This window comes from Tauraco erythrolophus, chromosome 3 (assembly GCF_009769465.1).
Source record: "Tauraco erythrolophus isolate bTauEry1 chromosome 3, bTauEry1.pri, whole genome shotgun sequence".
Taxonomy (NCBI): Eukaryota; Metazoa; Chordata; class Aves; order Musophagiformes; family Musophagidae; genus Tauraco; species Tauraco erythrolophus.
In genome coordinates this window covers 78892950-78907637 of record NC_141467.1, presented here as the reverse complement: position 1 = coordinate 78907637, position 14688 = coordinate 78892950, and the positions used below count along the sequence as shown (strand labels likewise).

General features: G+C 39.8%; 1 protein-coding gene across 7 annotated transcripts; it reads right to left on the bottom strand.

Annotated features, from left to right (window-relative positions):
- LOC104382340 (RING finger protein 151) lies at positions 1–14688 on the bottom strand. Of its 7 annotated transcripts, none has more exons than XM_086608739.1 (7): positions 14670–14688; positions 12722–12823; positions 9038–9263; positions 7997–8136; positions 6042–6204; positions 4682–4802; positions 1–3700 (listed from the first exon to the last, which is right to left on the bottom strand). In XM_086608739.1, exons 3-7 carry the CDS (start codon positions 9241–9243, stop codon positions 3464–3466), a joined length of 867 nt encoding a protein of 288 aa, XP_086464865.1. In that variant the 5' UTR covers positions 9244–9263; positions 12722–12823; positions 14670–14688; the 3' UTR covers positions 1–3463. The 7 variants fall into 7 exon arrangements, with proteins under 7 accessions (XP_086464865.1, XP_086464866.1, XP_086464870.1 ...); XM_086608740.1 differs by lacking the exon at positions 14670–14688 and adding an exon at positions 14441–14467; XM_086608744.1 differs by lacking the exon at positions 14670–14688 and adding an exon at positions 14441–14467 and having other exon boundaries at positions 9038–9266; positions 12778–12823.

The window sequence follows — 14688 nt, the reverse complement described above, 5'->3', positions numbered from 1 at the left end:
GTTGATTTTCTTTCAAAGACAAACTTACCACTTGCTGTAAAACGTTAATTTCTTAAAAACATCCTTAGTGTTATTCTTTTTCACTCAATTTACTGTAGGATAAGGATTTGCTCAACTCCCTGTAACACCTTGTAGTCTCACATACTTTACTTAACAGCCTGCTCTCTCTGTGAATCTCCCAGCTTTGGTCCTACTACATTTCATAGCCACTTACTTGTGGTTGAACATTCCATCTCCTTTTAATTCTAATGCTATGTTAATTGTAGCAGTTTACACTGGCAAGTTGGCTGCTGCAGCTGCATCATTGCTCCCCAGCTGAGGGAAGACAGTCTTAGTCTTCCTCCCCACTCTCCCTGCTCCACAGGCTTTGCTCTCCCTTTTCCAGCTGCAAAACTGCTATTAGAAGCAACTAAAAATACAACTGCTTGCACAGTTACTGGTCCACCTGAGTAACAGTTCAACTTGCTCTCAGCACAGTTCCACCTGTGAAGAAATGGAATTGATCCAAGTGTGACTGAGTATGAGAATACTAATAATACCAGTAATTCAGTGCTGGAACCTTCCTGTAACACGCTTTCAGCAGTGTCTCTCATCATCCTAAAATATGATCATGGCTAGGGAAGTAGCATTTCCAAGTGAATGTCTTCTCTTACACCAAGTCTACTACAATATTTGGACCCTTAGTTTTTATAAAAAGGCTTAACAGACTATTTGAGAGAAAGAAAAAAATTCCTTGCTTCTGCCAGCTGTTACTAAGAGCTGTGTAAAACATGAGACTGGAAAAGCTAAAACTAGATAAAATATTAACATAACGGGCTATTTAATTGCAGCCTAGTTAATTATAAGACAGGCAAAATGATGACCGTACTTAAGCATACACCACCCTGGGAGTGGTTCATTAGTGGAGGAAAATTTTAAGTGCAAAATAGTTACTGACACTAAGGAACGGGATTAAGCTTGAAGTAACTGGAGGGTTCTGATGGTATTAGCTGGTATGTGCCCATTTAAAACATCCCTGCAAGTGCTTCTTTTCTGCTAAAGGAAGCCCACGCTGGCAGGTCATTCCAGCAGCAGGTGGGCCCAACGCGTTGCCACATTTCAATACGGGAGGTTCAGGCTCTCCAGAGCTGGCAACTAGAAGCTATACAGATTGTGCAGCAGAAAGTCCTTCCTTACCACCCAGGACATGTTTTCTCACACAGTTTCAGGTCTGTCACTTCCCGGGCAGACAGGAGACCAAATGCTAAGCAAATATTAAATAACCCTATTATTTCCTATACTAGAAAGAATTTAGTCACAAATAAGTGGGTGAAATTCCTAAAACAAAAAAATGCAGAGACCTCATTATGGAGGAAGCACAGAGCTAATACTTGTTTTTTTTTCCCGTGGTCAGAACAGAAAGGATTGGGTGATCGTCACTGCACTTCAACTTGGGAAAGTGATCCAGCTCATCTGAGTTCCATAGGGTTTTGAAGGAATTTTCTTCTTTCCCATCAAGCAAAATAGATAAAACCACATCACGGAACCACACAGTTACAGTACACAGAAAAGCACTGATGGATTCTAACAGCATGAAACCTGGTGTTGCCGAGAAGCTTCAAAATTAGCGTGAATGCCAAAATAGTGTCACACAGACCACAGAAACTAACAGCTTGCTTATTTAGAACACACGATAATAAAAGCATTCTTACCTTCTACCTACAGCTTTAATATGCACACTGATGTATGTGAACTGGCCACTGAACGTTCAGTGTGAATGAAGATCTTCCCAAATTACAGCTTCTGTTTTACTGTTTCAGATGGTTAAACAGCTGCTTAAGAGATGTGCTATGTCACGAGTCGGTGAGACTGCTATAGTGACCTAAATACTGCTAATGGCTGTAATTTAACCTACAGTGTAGAGTAATATTCTCCAGGTATGTCCAAGTAAATATTTGGACATAACTCTTCCTATGAATCTTTTCTTTCAGAAAAAAACCAACGAACTTTTACAGATGAGTTGTGTCAGTTTTTAATTGCACACGACCTGAACATGTGCACATCTGCTCTACTAAAGAAACAGCAGGTTAGAAGGATTTATCAATGCCTGAAATTAAGGCAGCTCTGACCACAAGTCTTCATAGTGTAGTGTATGTGCTCAAGAAGGTTGCTGCCTCTCTCTTTGGTTATGCTGTTAGCCATAGAAGCGTTGCTCTGAGTGACAGCAAGGCATGCACAGGAACATATTTGCTTTTTAAACTATAAAATTAGCTTATTCGGATTGCTGCACCTGCACATGTTTTCCTGAAAACTTCAAAACTGATTTAGCACGTTCAGTAAACAGGAGGCCAGGTTCTCCCCTAGTTACTCCACTGAAGAGCTGCAGTGCAGGACAGCATATGGCTTGATTATAGCACTGAAAACAACATGAACAGTTTAGAGAAGAGTCTTGGAACTGTACAGATTTCGGATGCAGTCATTACAGACAAATGCCCCCTTGATTCAGTAACTGCAGGTCTGTTAAAAATCCTAACTCTTACACAGTTGCAAACTCGAGTACTAATAAAGATGTCCAAAGTCCAAGTGACTGTGCAAATATTCGTCTGTTGTGGATATTAATGTCCAAGTAGCCTTAAACCTGCCAAAAGAAAATTAAGGATACTCAAAGTATTTATATATGCTTTAATGATACTGAGTACTGACTGGGCTGGTCTTCAGCTTAAAGGACCCTGTAGAAATAGTTGATACATGAAAGCTTCAAATTTTTAAATAAAATGCAGATGCAGTCCCACAAACTCCAAGTTACTCACACATCTATTTAAAAGGTTTTAGGTGACTCTATTACCTTGGGCTTTCATATTAGTGTCTTAAGTGTGTATCAGACTGGCAAATTAGAGAAAGTCTAAAGTAAAAGTCAACCATGCCTGAAGCTGTTACACAGCAGCAGAATTACAATTTAAAGTGCTTTCATTCCATCTTTCAAATATCCCACCTACAGACTACGAATACACAAAATCTATTACCTTCTATTGCTGACTTAGTGACTTTTCCGAAAATTGAGTACATCCTAAACATCATTAATGATGATCACAGTTTCTGTCTAAACTTAAATGGACTATACTGGACCAGGAAGAAAAATTCTTTAAGTATCTTTAACTTTGAGAGGTTCTAGATTTCAGGATTGAAAGACTCCCACAAATGATACACTGAAGAGATAACAAATCAAGTCTCCTTCCCCTTTTTATGAAAACATTAGCTAAAAACATATTTGCAAATCACTAGTTTTAATGCCCAGTGTTCCCTAAGAGAAAATTCCCTCATTTGTTTTCACATACCAAGAGAAAAGAAAAGTAGTAATCTAGATTTTAAAAGAAAGCAAGTAAATCAGAAATGATATAAAGTTTACTAATCATTCATAGAAAGCAGAAAAGTTTGCCAGATGGTCACAGAATTTAAAGAAAATGCTTTTTGAGCTTACTTCTGTTCAGATAACTGTAACTTCCCTAGGTTTTCGTTTTACACTCTCTAGTCGTGTCAGAGGGCGGAAATTTGTTGACTTCCTGCTTCCTTCTGTAGTAGTTAATCGACAGTCCTTCTGCAGCCCCTTCAGCAGCTCCATTAATTCCCGTTTTTCCAGCTCCGCCTGCTCCAGCTCTTGACGGTGTTGCCTTTCTGCAGCCATCAGAGAGCGTACATCTGACATCATTCGTGACATCTGACTCTGAAAAGCAAATGCAAATTTATTGCAAGAAATGAACTCTTTTCTAATGATGGTGGTATGAAGCTGAATTGGTCATGCATGCAGGGTGATGGATTATAAAGAATAAGCAACACTGAAATAATTTTTTAATAGCTGAACAAAGGTAAACAATCTGAGACACAATCCAGCAGTAACCTACTGAAATGGCCTTGTTTCAAAGATTCCAACACAGTTTTCCTAAAAGTGCAAAAAGTTTCTTATAAAGTACAATAAGAAACAGTGGATTTACCCAGTTGCTCCTTAAATTTTGTATTTCAAGACCCCAACCAAAATAAGGTTTTGGTTACGTTCAGATACATTCTTCAAGGATTTAACATCAAATCTAGTAAAAACAGAAATGTAAATTATAAAGCACATCCATTGCTTTGGGCTTTAAAAATCATTATTCTGTGACACACTAAGAACTGGATGAATGAAGAGATAAGAGGGCCTTGCTCGTTACTTGGTTAAGTCTATGGTGCAGCTTTCCAACCTTTTGACCACAGCTGAACCATAGTGTAAACACCACTGTCTGCAGTAGGGCTCTGTGTCAGCCCTGGATTAAGCTGCTTTGGACAGCACTAAAAAAGGAGCCGGATATTTAGTTACAGCTGATTTGTGATGTATGCCCTATGTTTAGACACTGAAAATGAGTTTCAGACTGATTTGCTGATGTGTAATGTACGCGCAGAGCAATGCAGCCCTGGTACGGGGTATAGAGGTTAGCTCCAAACAAATTTGAAGTAGATAAACCACACGAATACAGCACTTGGCATGCTTCTCGGCAGACCTGATTAGCCCAGGCAAAGTGTCATGCTAACACCTGTTTTTGTTCCCATACTTAATGTAATTCTCATCTGTACGAGACTACATTCACAAAATAAGAGACTACTACTAGGAAAAGCAAAAGGCTAGACTGTTAGGAGATGGGGAAAAAAAAGAAAATAAAATTATCCTATTTACCTTTAGTTCTTCAATTTCATTTTGCAGAACACTCTCTTTCTGGACCATATGCCTTCTCTGTGAATCTAACCTTGACTCCATCTCATGCTTTGCCTCCTCCACTCTGCAGATCATTTCTGACCTAAAAAGTTTATTTCTCCTTGTTAGGTCTTGTAAGCATGAAAAAAAAATAATTTTCAAATTTCAGAAAGCCTTCTTGCAGCCGAACAGCCTGATCCGATTCCCATCATACTCTACAGGACACCTCCCTAGAGGCATGATAGTACTATTTATTAATTTAAATAAAACTAGCATAAGAAAGTGCGTTGTGCCCAGGGGGCACTAAAGTGACCACGGACAGCCTACAGAGGGGACAACTGTATCGTAATCCCAAAATAATTCTGTAAGTTCAAGATCGTGTATTTATGACTTCAAATAATTTACTGCCTTTTACTTACAGTACATGCTTGCTTAGTATTACTATGCACAGGTCGTCACGATAAAAAGCGTGAATACTACAGTATTGCTCAGCACGTAATCTTGTCACTTTCATGGTGGACACTAAACTATCATATGCAGTAAACTGTAACAACTTCGTCACTCACACAGAATCAGAGCCAAAACCGAGCTGTTACTACAGCTCTACTAACAGCCTTTTGATAGCAGAATCCTTTGTGCCTCAAAGCACTTAAACCAGATTTCAGCCTGACTTCACAGCAATGTTCAAAGAGCACAAGACTTAGCGAGCTGAAAGTTAGAAATGGGAGGCAGCATGGAAAAAAAAAAACAACAGTCCAACCAGAATACCATGGAAAGGGAAAGCTATGGAAACATACGTAAGAGGAAAAAGAGGATGCCGGTAAGAAGAGTATTCATCAAATGTTATTAATCTGTCAGGATTTTAATCAAAATTCAAAATTAGATCCTCAGAGGTTTAATCTACCAGTCTGTACCTGCCAAAATAATTAGAGATTTTTATATTTGAGACCTGTAAAAATATAAACTAAATATAATTATTAAATAATGTGACTTTGGGTCTATATCAGGCCAATGAAAAAACAAAATTGCCAACTTCAATCCAGTTCTTTTCAGGTATTTTTTAATTTTATATAGTCAGCTCACAGTCTGGTTCAACTGCAAGCAGTGGTATTTTAGGATTTATAATAACTTGGACCAACAAATAAAACAGCAAAAAAAAAAATGAAACCAGTAAGAATTTAAAGTCTATGCCAACACGTAATAACATTCTAGCCCATCCGTACCAAGTAATTAACAGACTATTTAACACAAACCGGAATCCACTGCTAGTATGTGAAGTGCTTTACGCAGTGATTTTGGGCCCAGACTAACACAGACACCAAAGAAACAGAAGATTTTGTACCGCAGTAGTTCCAGCTCGGTTCTCAGCTCCGCCACGCAATTGTGCTGCGTGTCTTCTGCGCCGAGAACGGTGTAACCACAGCCGTTGGGGCACTCGCGGCTCCGGTGCTCACACACTGCCAGGTGGCCGTCTAAGTTACGTCGTTCGATCTGAACCGTACAGCCTGAACAGGGGGCAGTAAGGTAACGTAAGCCAGTCATCTACTACTTACAGAAGCATTTTAATTAATTCCTAAAAAAAAACCCAACCCACTCAAGCAAACAAGCTGCAATATCTTGAGCTAAGCAACTGTCAATCTGTTAAGGCAACGAAAAAAAGTGTTTTCTCTAGAATATGAAATGCAATAGTCATAACACACATACTACTAATAAAACACACTTAGAATTTTTCTATCAACTGAAAATACATATTAAAAAGTAGGTACTGTCTGTGAAGTCTTCTGCCACTGGTCTGGCATTAAAGCAACTTCAGTAATGACAACACTGATGTCAAGCTAAGACTCTAGCAGCTTGCCTGCACTCTCACCGCAGATTGCAATGACTTGAATCGAAGACGAATGCACATGTGTAAAAAAAAAAATTATGTATTAAATTTAGAAAAAAGGTCCAAGGACACGCAGTAAAACCGTGGGTGAGATGGAATGTAACCTTGTTTTCCTTAGCATCGGTTGGTCCTGTGCATAACATTCTAGACCACATAAACGAGAACATTTATTTATGAACATTTAATACCTGATGCAAAAGGAGAAACGTTTCCACAGAAATTCTAGAACAAAAACTTTACAAATCTGTAGTGTAAAATGTGGAGAACCAAAAATGAGCACTATATAAACTATTGCTACATTTAACACTCTAAACTTTGTCGTCTCTAATCTTCGAGTCACTGTTTGATGTAATATGTACTATAGCTCCTTCTATTTCATTTGAAGACAAAATAGATGTAGGAAAACTGAAATGATGGAGCAATGAAACTTGCCAACAAACCATACCAGAAAATTCCAAAAGACAGCCCTCTGGAAGAGCTTTACTGATAAATATAATGATTTGTAATTGGAGATACTCAAAATACACTCTGATGTACTCTTGAGGAAGAGTTCAACAGATGCAAGAGCCCTCACACCCTGAACAGCAGACATCAGAGATGAGGTGTGATAACTCTGTAAATGCTACTGTTTCTGTAGAAAGTAAAGCAGGAAGCATCTGCAGGAGCCACTTACTGCTGAGAGGAATTAAAACTTCTAGTGGAGCAATTCTAGCAACTTAATCTTCTTATAATTAATTACAATGGCAGACTTGACTATGTCCTTAGCATCATTAATTAGAAGTTAACTTTGTCTAGGAACATAAGACATTTTGAATAAAATCTGACTGAGAAATTTTAACAGGATGTTTCTTTTCAGCAGTATGTTTCTTCCTCAGGATGTGTCAGTTTGTTTTAAACAAAGGCCTTAACATGAACACACCAATTCTAACCAGAATTTAGCTTAAAAGAATTCTCATTTCCAAGATACATTTTTGTTAAAACCATGAGACAGAGCGAGCAGCTGCACATGCACCAGGCAATGAGACGTTTTATAAATGAATTGTGGCCCATAAGCATTCTGTAGGTGCTATTACATTGATTCAAACATCAAAACGAACAGCCAAAGTTGAAAAACAAACTCAAAACTTGACAGAAAGCAAAAAACCCCACACTACTGTATTTTCCTAAATTTGAAGCCCACCATTCTCATTCGTCTTTGCTAGCTCTTGGGTAAGAAATTGTTGCTAATGATCATGATTGCCATAAACTGGTAACAAATTTTGTTCAAGACGACTGCTGTACAGAGTAGACCATGGTAAAGTTTTGAATTTCTGTTTGGAAATAACAGCCGTTATCGCCATTCTGTTGACAGAAAGACGACCAACACATGTTTTCTGAATACAAGGGATTCAGCTTCTTTGAATGTCACTCACCGGCATTGGAGCAAGGTATCCGACTGTATTCACACTCCCTTTCGTGCCTGTCTATAGACTCCAGAGAACAAACCATTTCACAGCCAAACTCTCTGTTTTTGCAATGTAGCTGAAGGCGGTTCAAATCATTTTTCATATATCTACGTGCAAAAAAGATTAATTTGTTCTTAAATCTGGGAAATTATTGAAAAATTTGTATTGCCAACTTTTGGCAAAAGAAAGTAAGATTCTAATCTCCGTTAGGAAAAATTGTGAATATCCAGTTTAATTTTTTTTTTTTTTAGAATTCAAGTGACTGTATTGGAAAAGAACAGGCTTAAAAGAAGCAATGTTCATGGAAAATTCAGTCTCCGAAATTAAATGTGCAAATGAAATCTTTATTTTTGAATAAATCTTTAACTGTGACCTTTCACTAGCTCAGCAGATATTACCAATAATAAACACTAGGGCTACTCATTCATCATTTAAGTTTTGTGTTTCTAAACATGCCAAGCCAAACTGACTACAGTGAATACAGACAAAACAACCTATAAATTAAACTCTAGGCTTCTGTCCACACTGTACTTCAACTTTCCACGCAGTAAAATCTCATTAGGAACAAAAATACTGGGAATACTAATGGAGTTAATTTAACGTCTGTGGCTGAAGGTTTTAAACACAACATAACCGTTAATCTGAGCAAGATTAGACAACGCAGGGGTTAAACAGGAAGCAGTAACTACTGATGAAACTCTGTGCTGGGAAGGAGTTAAGGAAGACACTTGACAAAACAACCTGCTTTACATGACAATGTGGCTCAAGACAGAAACTTATGGCTAAATAGCTTTTTAAAAAGGATTTCAATGTGAGAAGTTTGGCTCATATCTACAGGAATTATTCAATACAAACCCCACTACAGTATCTAGGTAAGACTGAAAAGAAAACCAAAAGATGCACAGTGTTTAGTGACTGTTGTTTGCCTGCTTTCTCTAAAAAAGCATGGGAAAGTTTTGGTGCAGTAGAAGACTAAACTCGTGTAACTTCAACATACATATTGCATACCTGTAGAGAGGTCGTAGCAAAGACACGTCAATCATCTGTCTGTCTTCCGGGCAGTTACTGTGATGAACAAGCCATCCATGTATACAAGCAGTACAGAAAGCGTGTTCACAAGGAGCCTGTAAGGGATCTTCCAGCACATCACGGCAGATGGAGCATAACAGCCCTTCATTCACGTAGCCAACGAAACGCTCGATATCATAACCCATGCTCTCTGCACACTTCCAACCTACTAAAACAATGCAGAGAAATAAAGCAGTCTTTGTCCTGCATCTGTATAGCTAGGTCCACAAAAAGGCCTGGAAGCAATTCTAGAAATACGGAGAACTCAACATGAATAAACAACTTCACAGGTAAGAATGCGAACATGTACGTACTTTGGAGACCTTGAGATTTAAGTGAGAATTTCAGGATTGTATTGCTGGATGCCAGAATCTCAATTTTATATCAAGATTCTCTGAATTCTGAAAGAAAAGACTTTAGCAGACAGTTGAGCTACGCTTGTTCTGAACTCTGGTACTGAACGTAGTTCTAGCAGCCACTGTGAAACATACGGTTTCTATTTACCTGAATTCTACCTGAAGCAGAAACATCATAGAAGTTCAAATTACAATGTTTGCTTTCCATTTTACTGCCTTTCATATAATTCCTTACAAAACAGCGTTCCTACAGACAATAGCTGTGGTACTTTCAGCCAGCAGATTTTGTAATTATGAACTGCGCATCACTTCATGCGTTGCTTTCACGCTGAAAAAAAAAAAAAGGCTAAGATTCTCTGCTCCTTGTAGACTTCCTTTCCAGAGGGAACAGCATGAAATCTCCACACGCCTAGAGAAATACTTAATATTTGGGCAGAAAAAAGCGCCAAAACTGCACCAAACCCTAAAATGATGAGAAGCTACTGTCTTCTCCTACACAGTCTATTTTATAAAACTGAGTAGCCTTTAAATGGATTTGAAAGCTTTGTGAAGGCGAACTAACAGGCAACCTGCCTTCATTCGGATCCTGCCATGAGAATCCTGGTAGAACTTGGTAAGACTCCATAGAACTCACTTCAAAGAACATGTTTTAGGCTCTGCATTCCTCCTTAATACACAGAATTACTTTTGTAACCTCGCTGAGGCTCGCGGAAGAGGTTTTCATTAGTTAGGAGGTTTTCCAAATAAAACAGAACAGGAAGATATCCTACCTTTTCAGATCTTGCTACATATATATGTAGTTTGTCAAAATACTTCAGAAACAGCTTTCTGATCAGCAAGACAAGGAAACTTCCTTCAGTTTCTCTTCACTGCTTTATTATGCCTATGAGACAAATTAGAAGGAAAGAGGCTCAGTAGTGTTTCCTAAGTTACTGAGTCCTATGTCTGACCAGCCAGCTGCTGAACAGATGCTGTCCTAAGAGCCCATTAAAACAAAGCTTTTCAAAGCAAGCCACACTAAAACCTACAAAGCAACACAAGAGTTCTGACTAGATTGGTGGGGGCAGGGGAACCCATCACTTTCTCTTTCAATTATTACTGATCCAGATACTCATCACGAAACTGAACACCCTGCTGCCATTTAATTTTGAAGCCTTACAGTTTTGTTTGCAAGATTGATGAGAACAGAATTCAATATTATTTAAAAGTAGTAACTGAAATCTGATATAATTATATTCCTTCAAAAGATGAAAGTTTCTCGTCTAACCCGGCTTTATCCAGGCATGATATACAGTTATTTTTTAAAACAAAAGCATCACAATCAAGTTCATCGTACCAACAAATAACTTGGCTCTGATTTGTGGCATAACTAAGGTTGCTCACTTAAAACACAAAAGGAAAAAGGATGTCATCACTTAAACCCTTTAAGTTGAAATCTAGCAACTGCAATATGACACTCAAAGAGAATTTCAATTTGAACTAGAACTGTGTAAAAACGATAAGGATCTCTAAGGACTAGTGTCAAATTTTGCTCTGAAGGGAAAAAAGAACTTTGCAATTCCTCTTCGTGAACACGGTACAAATCTGGGATTTAGCAGATCTTGTATATCTGAGTATCAAAGCATATCTTCACTGATTATGAAAGCTGGTTGTGTTAAAAGGGTATTTGCTAAGATTAAAGTCAATACAACCTGCAGTGAAAGCATGGATGACACCAGCAAGCATGCATACTACCCAAACACAAACCACATCATCTACTACACAGTTTCCATATTGTGTTTTGTTTCTACTGGCATGTTTATCACACAGCCAACACCCTGGCTTGCAGAGATGCCTGAGCTAGCTTTAGATGAGCTGGAACACCTACTAGCCAGGTGACCTAGTGACAGCATTGCCACAGCAGCAGGGAGCACGACCCATGGAAGACTCCTGGCGAGGTCCCAGGCAGATTTCACAGATTGCATTCAGCTCCATGCTTCTACGGCTACGTTGTTATCCACAACACAGGGAAACTAGATTTACAAGTATCTAGGATATGCTATTCCTTCTGCCACAGCATGGATCTTCTACGTCTTAGAAGTCTGCTCAAGAAAATACCATATTATGAAGATGATAAACAATTATTTTTAAACTGTTGTTTCCTTGTGTGCCTACACAGGTCTCCTGCAAAGACAGGAATACGCAACTTTGCTATATTCAGCGTGAAAAAAATTAGCATTGTGTTTGCACACTGTGATTGTAAGGACAGCAAGGACCACAATGGAAAACTGAAGAAGTGGAGAACAATGCTGATAATCAGGAGCAGAATGTGAAGTCAAGTACCAGTTCCCAACACTGATGAAAGCATTAAGACATAGAGTATATTTATGCTGAAGGACTGTTAAACAGCATATATACATTCTGTAATTCGAATTGCAAGCCTAAAATTTTGATTTGGCTTGGTGGATCCCAGAGTATTCCGCTTTTGGAAAACTTTCAGAGGTATGAGATATATCAACAGAACTGTGAGTATTTTTTGCTGTCCGAGGGTTTCTGCTCTACTCGAATTGTGGACGCTGCAAGCTACATTTTGCACACACACTGCTGATCCCTGAGCACTAAGTCTTCAGGACACTCTTCGGCATATTTTAGCAAGTTTGAAGTCTATCAGAATGCAGGAAAGATTATTTTTATCAAGTGGGAAACAAAAACTTTATTTGTGCATGACAGAAAAATTAGGTGCAACAAATCTCTCTCTCTCAACCCAAACAAAACTAGAGTCCAAATGGAGACTGGATGTGAACTTTGAGGCAAAAAAGTAAAATCAAGGGAGGTTTCTGATGAGTCTTTCAAGACTGATGTTGGAGAAGCACCATCCCACACAGTGACAGAATCCTTGTGGCTTTGAGTCCGAGACGTACAACAACAACTGCCACTGAAGTATCAGACCTCTTCCAGTAGAAATTTCCTGACCTGAAGAACTGGAGATATTTTACTTTCTGCCAACTTCAAGACATGCACTTTAGTCAACAGATAAGCAGAGGGAGATCATCAGATGAATGCCACGCACTCTAGCAGTACAAATCACTTTACTCAGTACTTCCATCACAAAACAACATCGTTTTGAACTTCTGTTCTTCCCCAGAAACTTCTCTCTTCTCAACTTGGCCTCAAAACGTCTTCTTCTGTTTCTATTACAATTCACCAATTGTCACACTCCTTTTTAGTTTCCACCTAGAAACTACAATATTTATCACTGCCTTCCCACAATCCACTAAAATTTCCAAACCTTGCCTTGTCTTTAGTTTCGCTGGTCCAGAATTTTGCCCATCACCTGGCCATTACCAGTGACACTGTCCACTATGATATCTGGAATTTGTGGATGCCAAATCTGGAAGGCAGAAGAAAACCACACTATTACCTGCTATTCTACTTCCATTGTTTCACATATATTTTATTTCTCCTTGTAGTTTTTCACAGGCAGATGCACACCTAAAACCAGCCTTGAGCTATGACCTGTACTGCCTTGAAACAGAGATGCTGTGTGGCTATTAATAGCAGGGAGAATACAGATGGGATGTAGTTCTCAATAACATGACAGCACAGCTGGCTAAACGTTTGGCACAAATCAAAGCTATTCCATTGTCAAAATCAGGGCAGTGAGATCAGATTAGTGATTTGTGTTTTCACTTCTACAGTACTTTCTGATTTTTAAAAACTGCTTCTTTTCCACGTGACAAAACAAAGCAAGGCTGGAGGGAATCACAATAGAACTACAGATGTGCATCATCAAGACAGCATTTCCAGAAGTGCCATGTGGCTGGAAGAACAAATGAGCTATGCAGGGCCCAGGGACAAGGTGACATTAAAATACACTATTGCTTCAGCTTCTATTTTCACAAAGATACACTGTGCTTTAAATCCTGCAATACAGAAACAATGTTTTTGGATGTCTTATGCCATTCTGCCACAGCCACAGTCACTGTAAACCAGTTTAAGTCAGCATTAAAGCCCAAAGAGGCAGACTCACCCCTTCAACCCTAACAGCACAAGCTGTTTCTACAGCCACTTGATGTATCACACTGGGTAACTAACCTGTTTTAACACCAAACTGGAAAAAAAAAGTTTTTAACTTTGACAGTTGTCCTGCAGTAGCCCAAGCCAATCTATCCACTAATTAATGTCCTCCTAGCCTCCCTCTACTTCCTCTCGATTCAGTTAGAACATTTAATTTGGCCCTTTCCTGAACTGGGTCAGACAACTAACCATACAGACAACTACTCCCCTATTTGCTAGGCAAGATTTTCTTGTACAGGGCTCAGGAAAAGCTCCAGTGACAGTGGAAATGAGGCAAGACAAGGGATGAGAAACCACAGCCAGGGCAGAAAGGAAAGAAAGATAGCAGCAGTGTCTTTGGTTAAGGCTGCTGTAGTGCTACTCCCTCAGCTAAGCTCCCCTTACTAAGTATATTGTGGAGTTTCATGAACATTCATGTAAAAAAAAAAAAAAGGGAACAGAAGTAGATAAGCATGAATGGATAGCAATATCAGCTTACACTGATATAAAAAACTGACTTAATGAACAAAAGCTTCTATAACAACCAGTACGAGACACATAACTAATTTAGAGCCTACGCCTCTATCAGGAGCTACCTAAGAAACTAGAACTACTTCAAATATTTTAACATAACGCTTCCACTTGCTGTCCTGCAGCAAAACCTACTCAAAACAGAGCAACAAAAGATACCGATCTCACAGACCACCTTTGAGGCTTTGAAGGGCTGGACTCTGCCAGAGGCAAGACCAAGGGCAGAGGAGCTCTCCTCAGAGGCTCTGGTGGGGAGGGGGTTACTTTGCACAGGTAGGAGGAAGGCCTCTGGGTCATGCCTGGGTAGGCTCTTCAGGAACGGCCAAGGATCTTGGTCACAGAGACCAAAACTGGTCTGGAAACACCTGGAGCAGCAACGCGACGCCAAGCAACCACGCCTCCGCGGACTCCGACAACTCACCGTTACCTTCCCAGCAGGACGGCGAAGCCGCCCCCAGCCCGGCACAGGGGCGGAGGGTGCCGGCGCCGGGCCTGCCGACAGCGAGCGACCCCAGACAAACGCCGAGGTGCCCGCGCGACGCCTCCCGCCCCACGGCCCGGCTCCGCACAGACACCCGCTTCGGTCCCGTTGCCTCCGGCAGCGCGACACCCCACAGCCCGCCCCGTCCCAGCCCGCGGGCGGCCCTCACCACAGCCGCAGCCACTCAC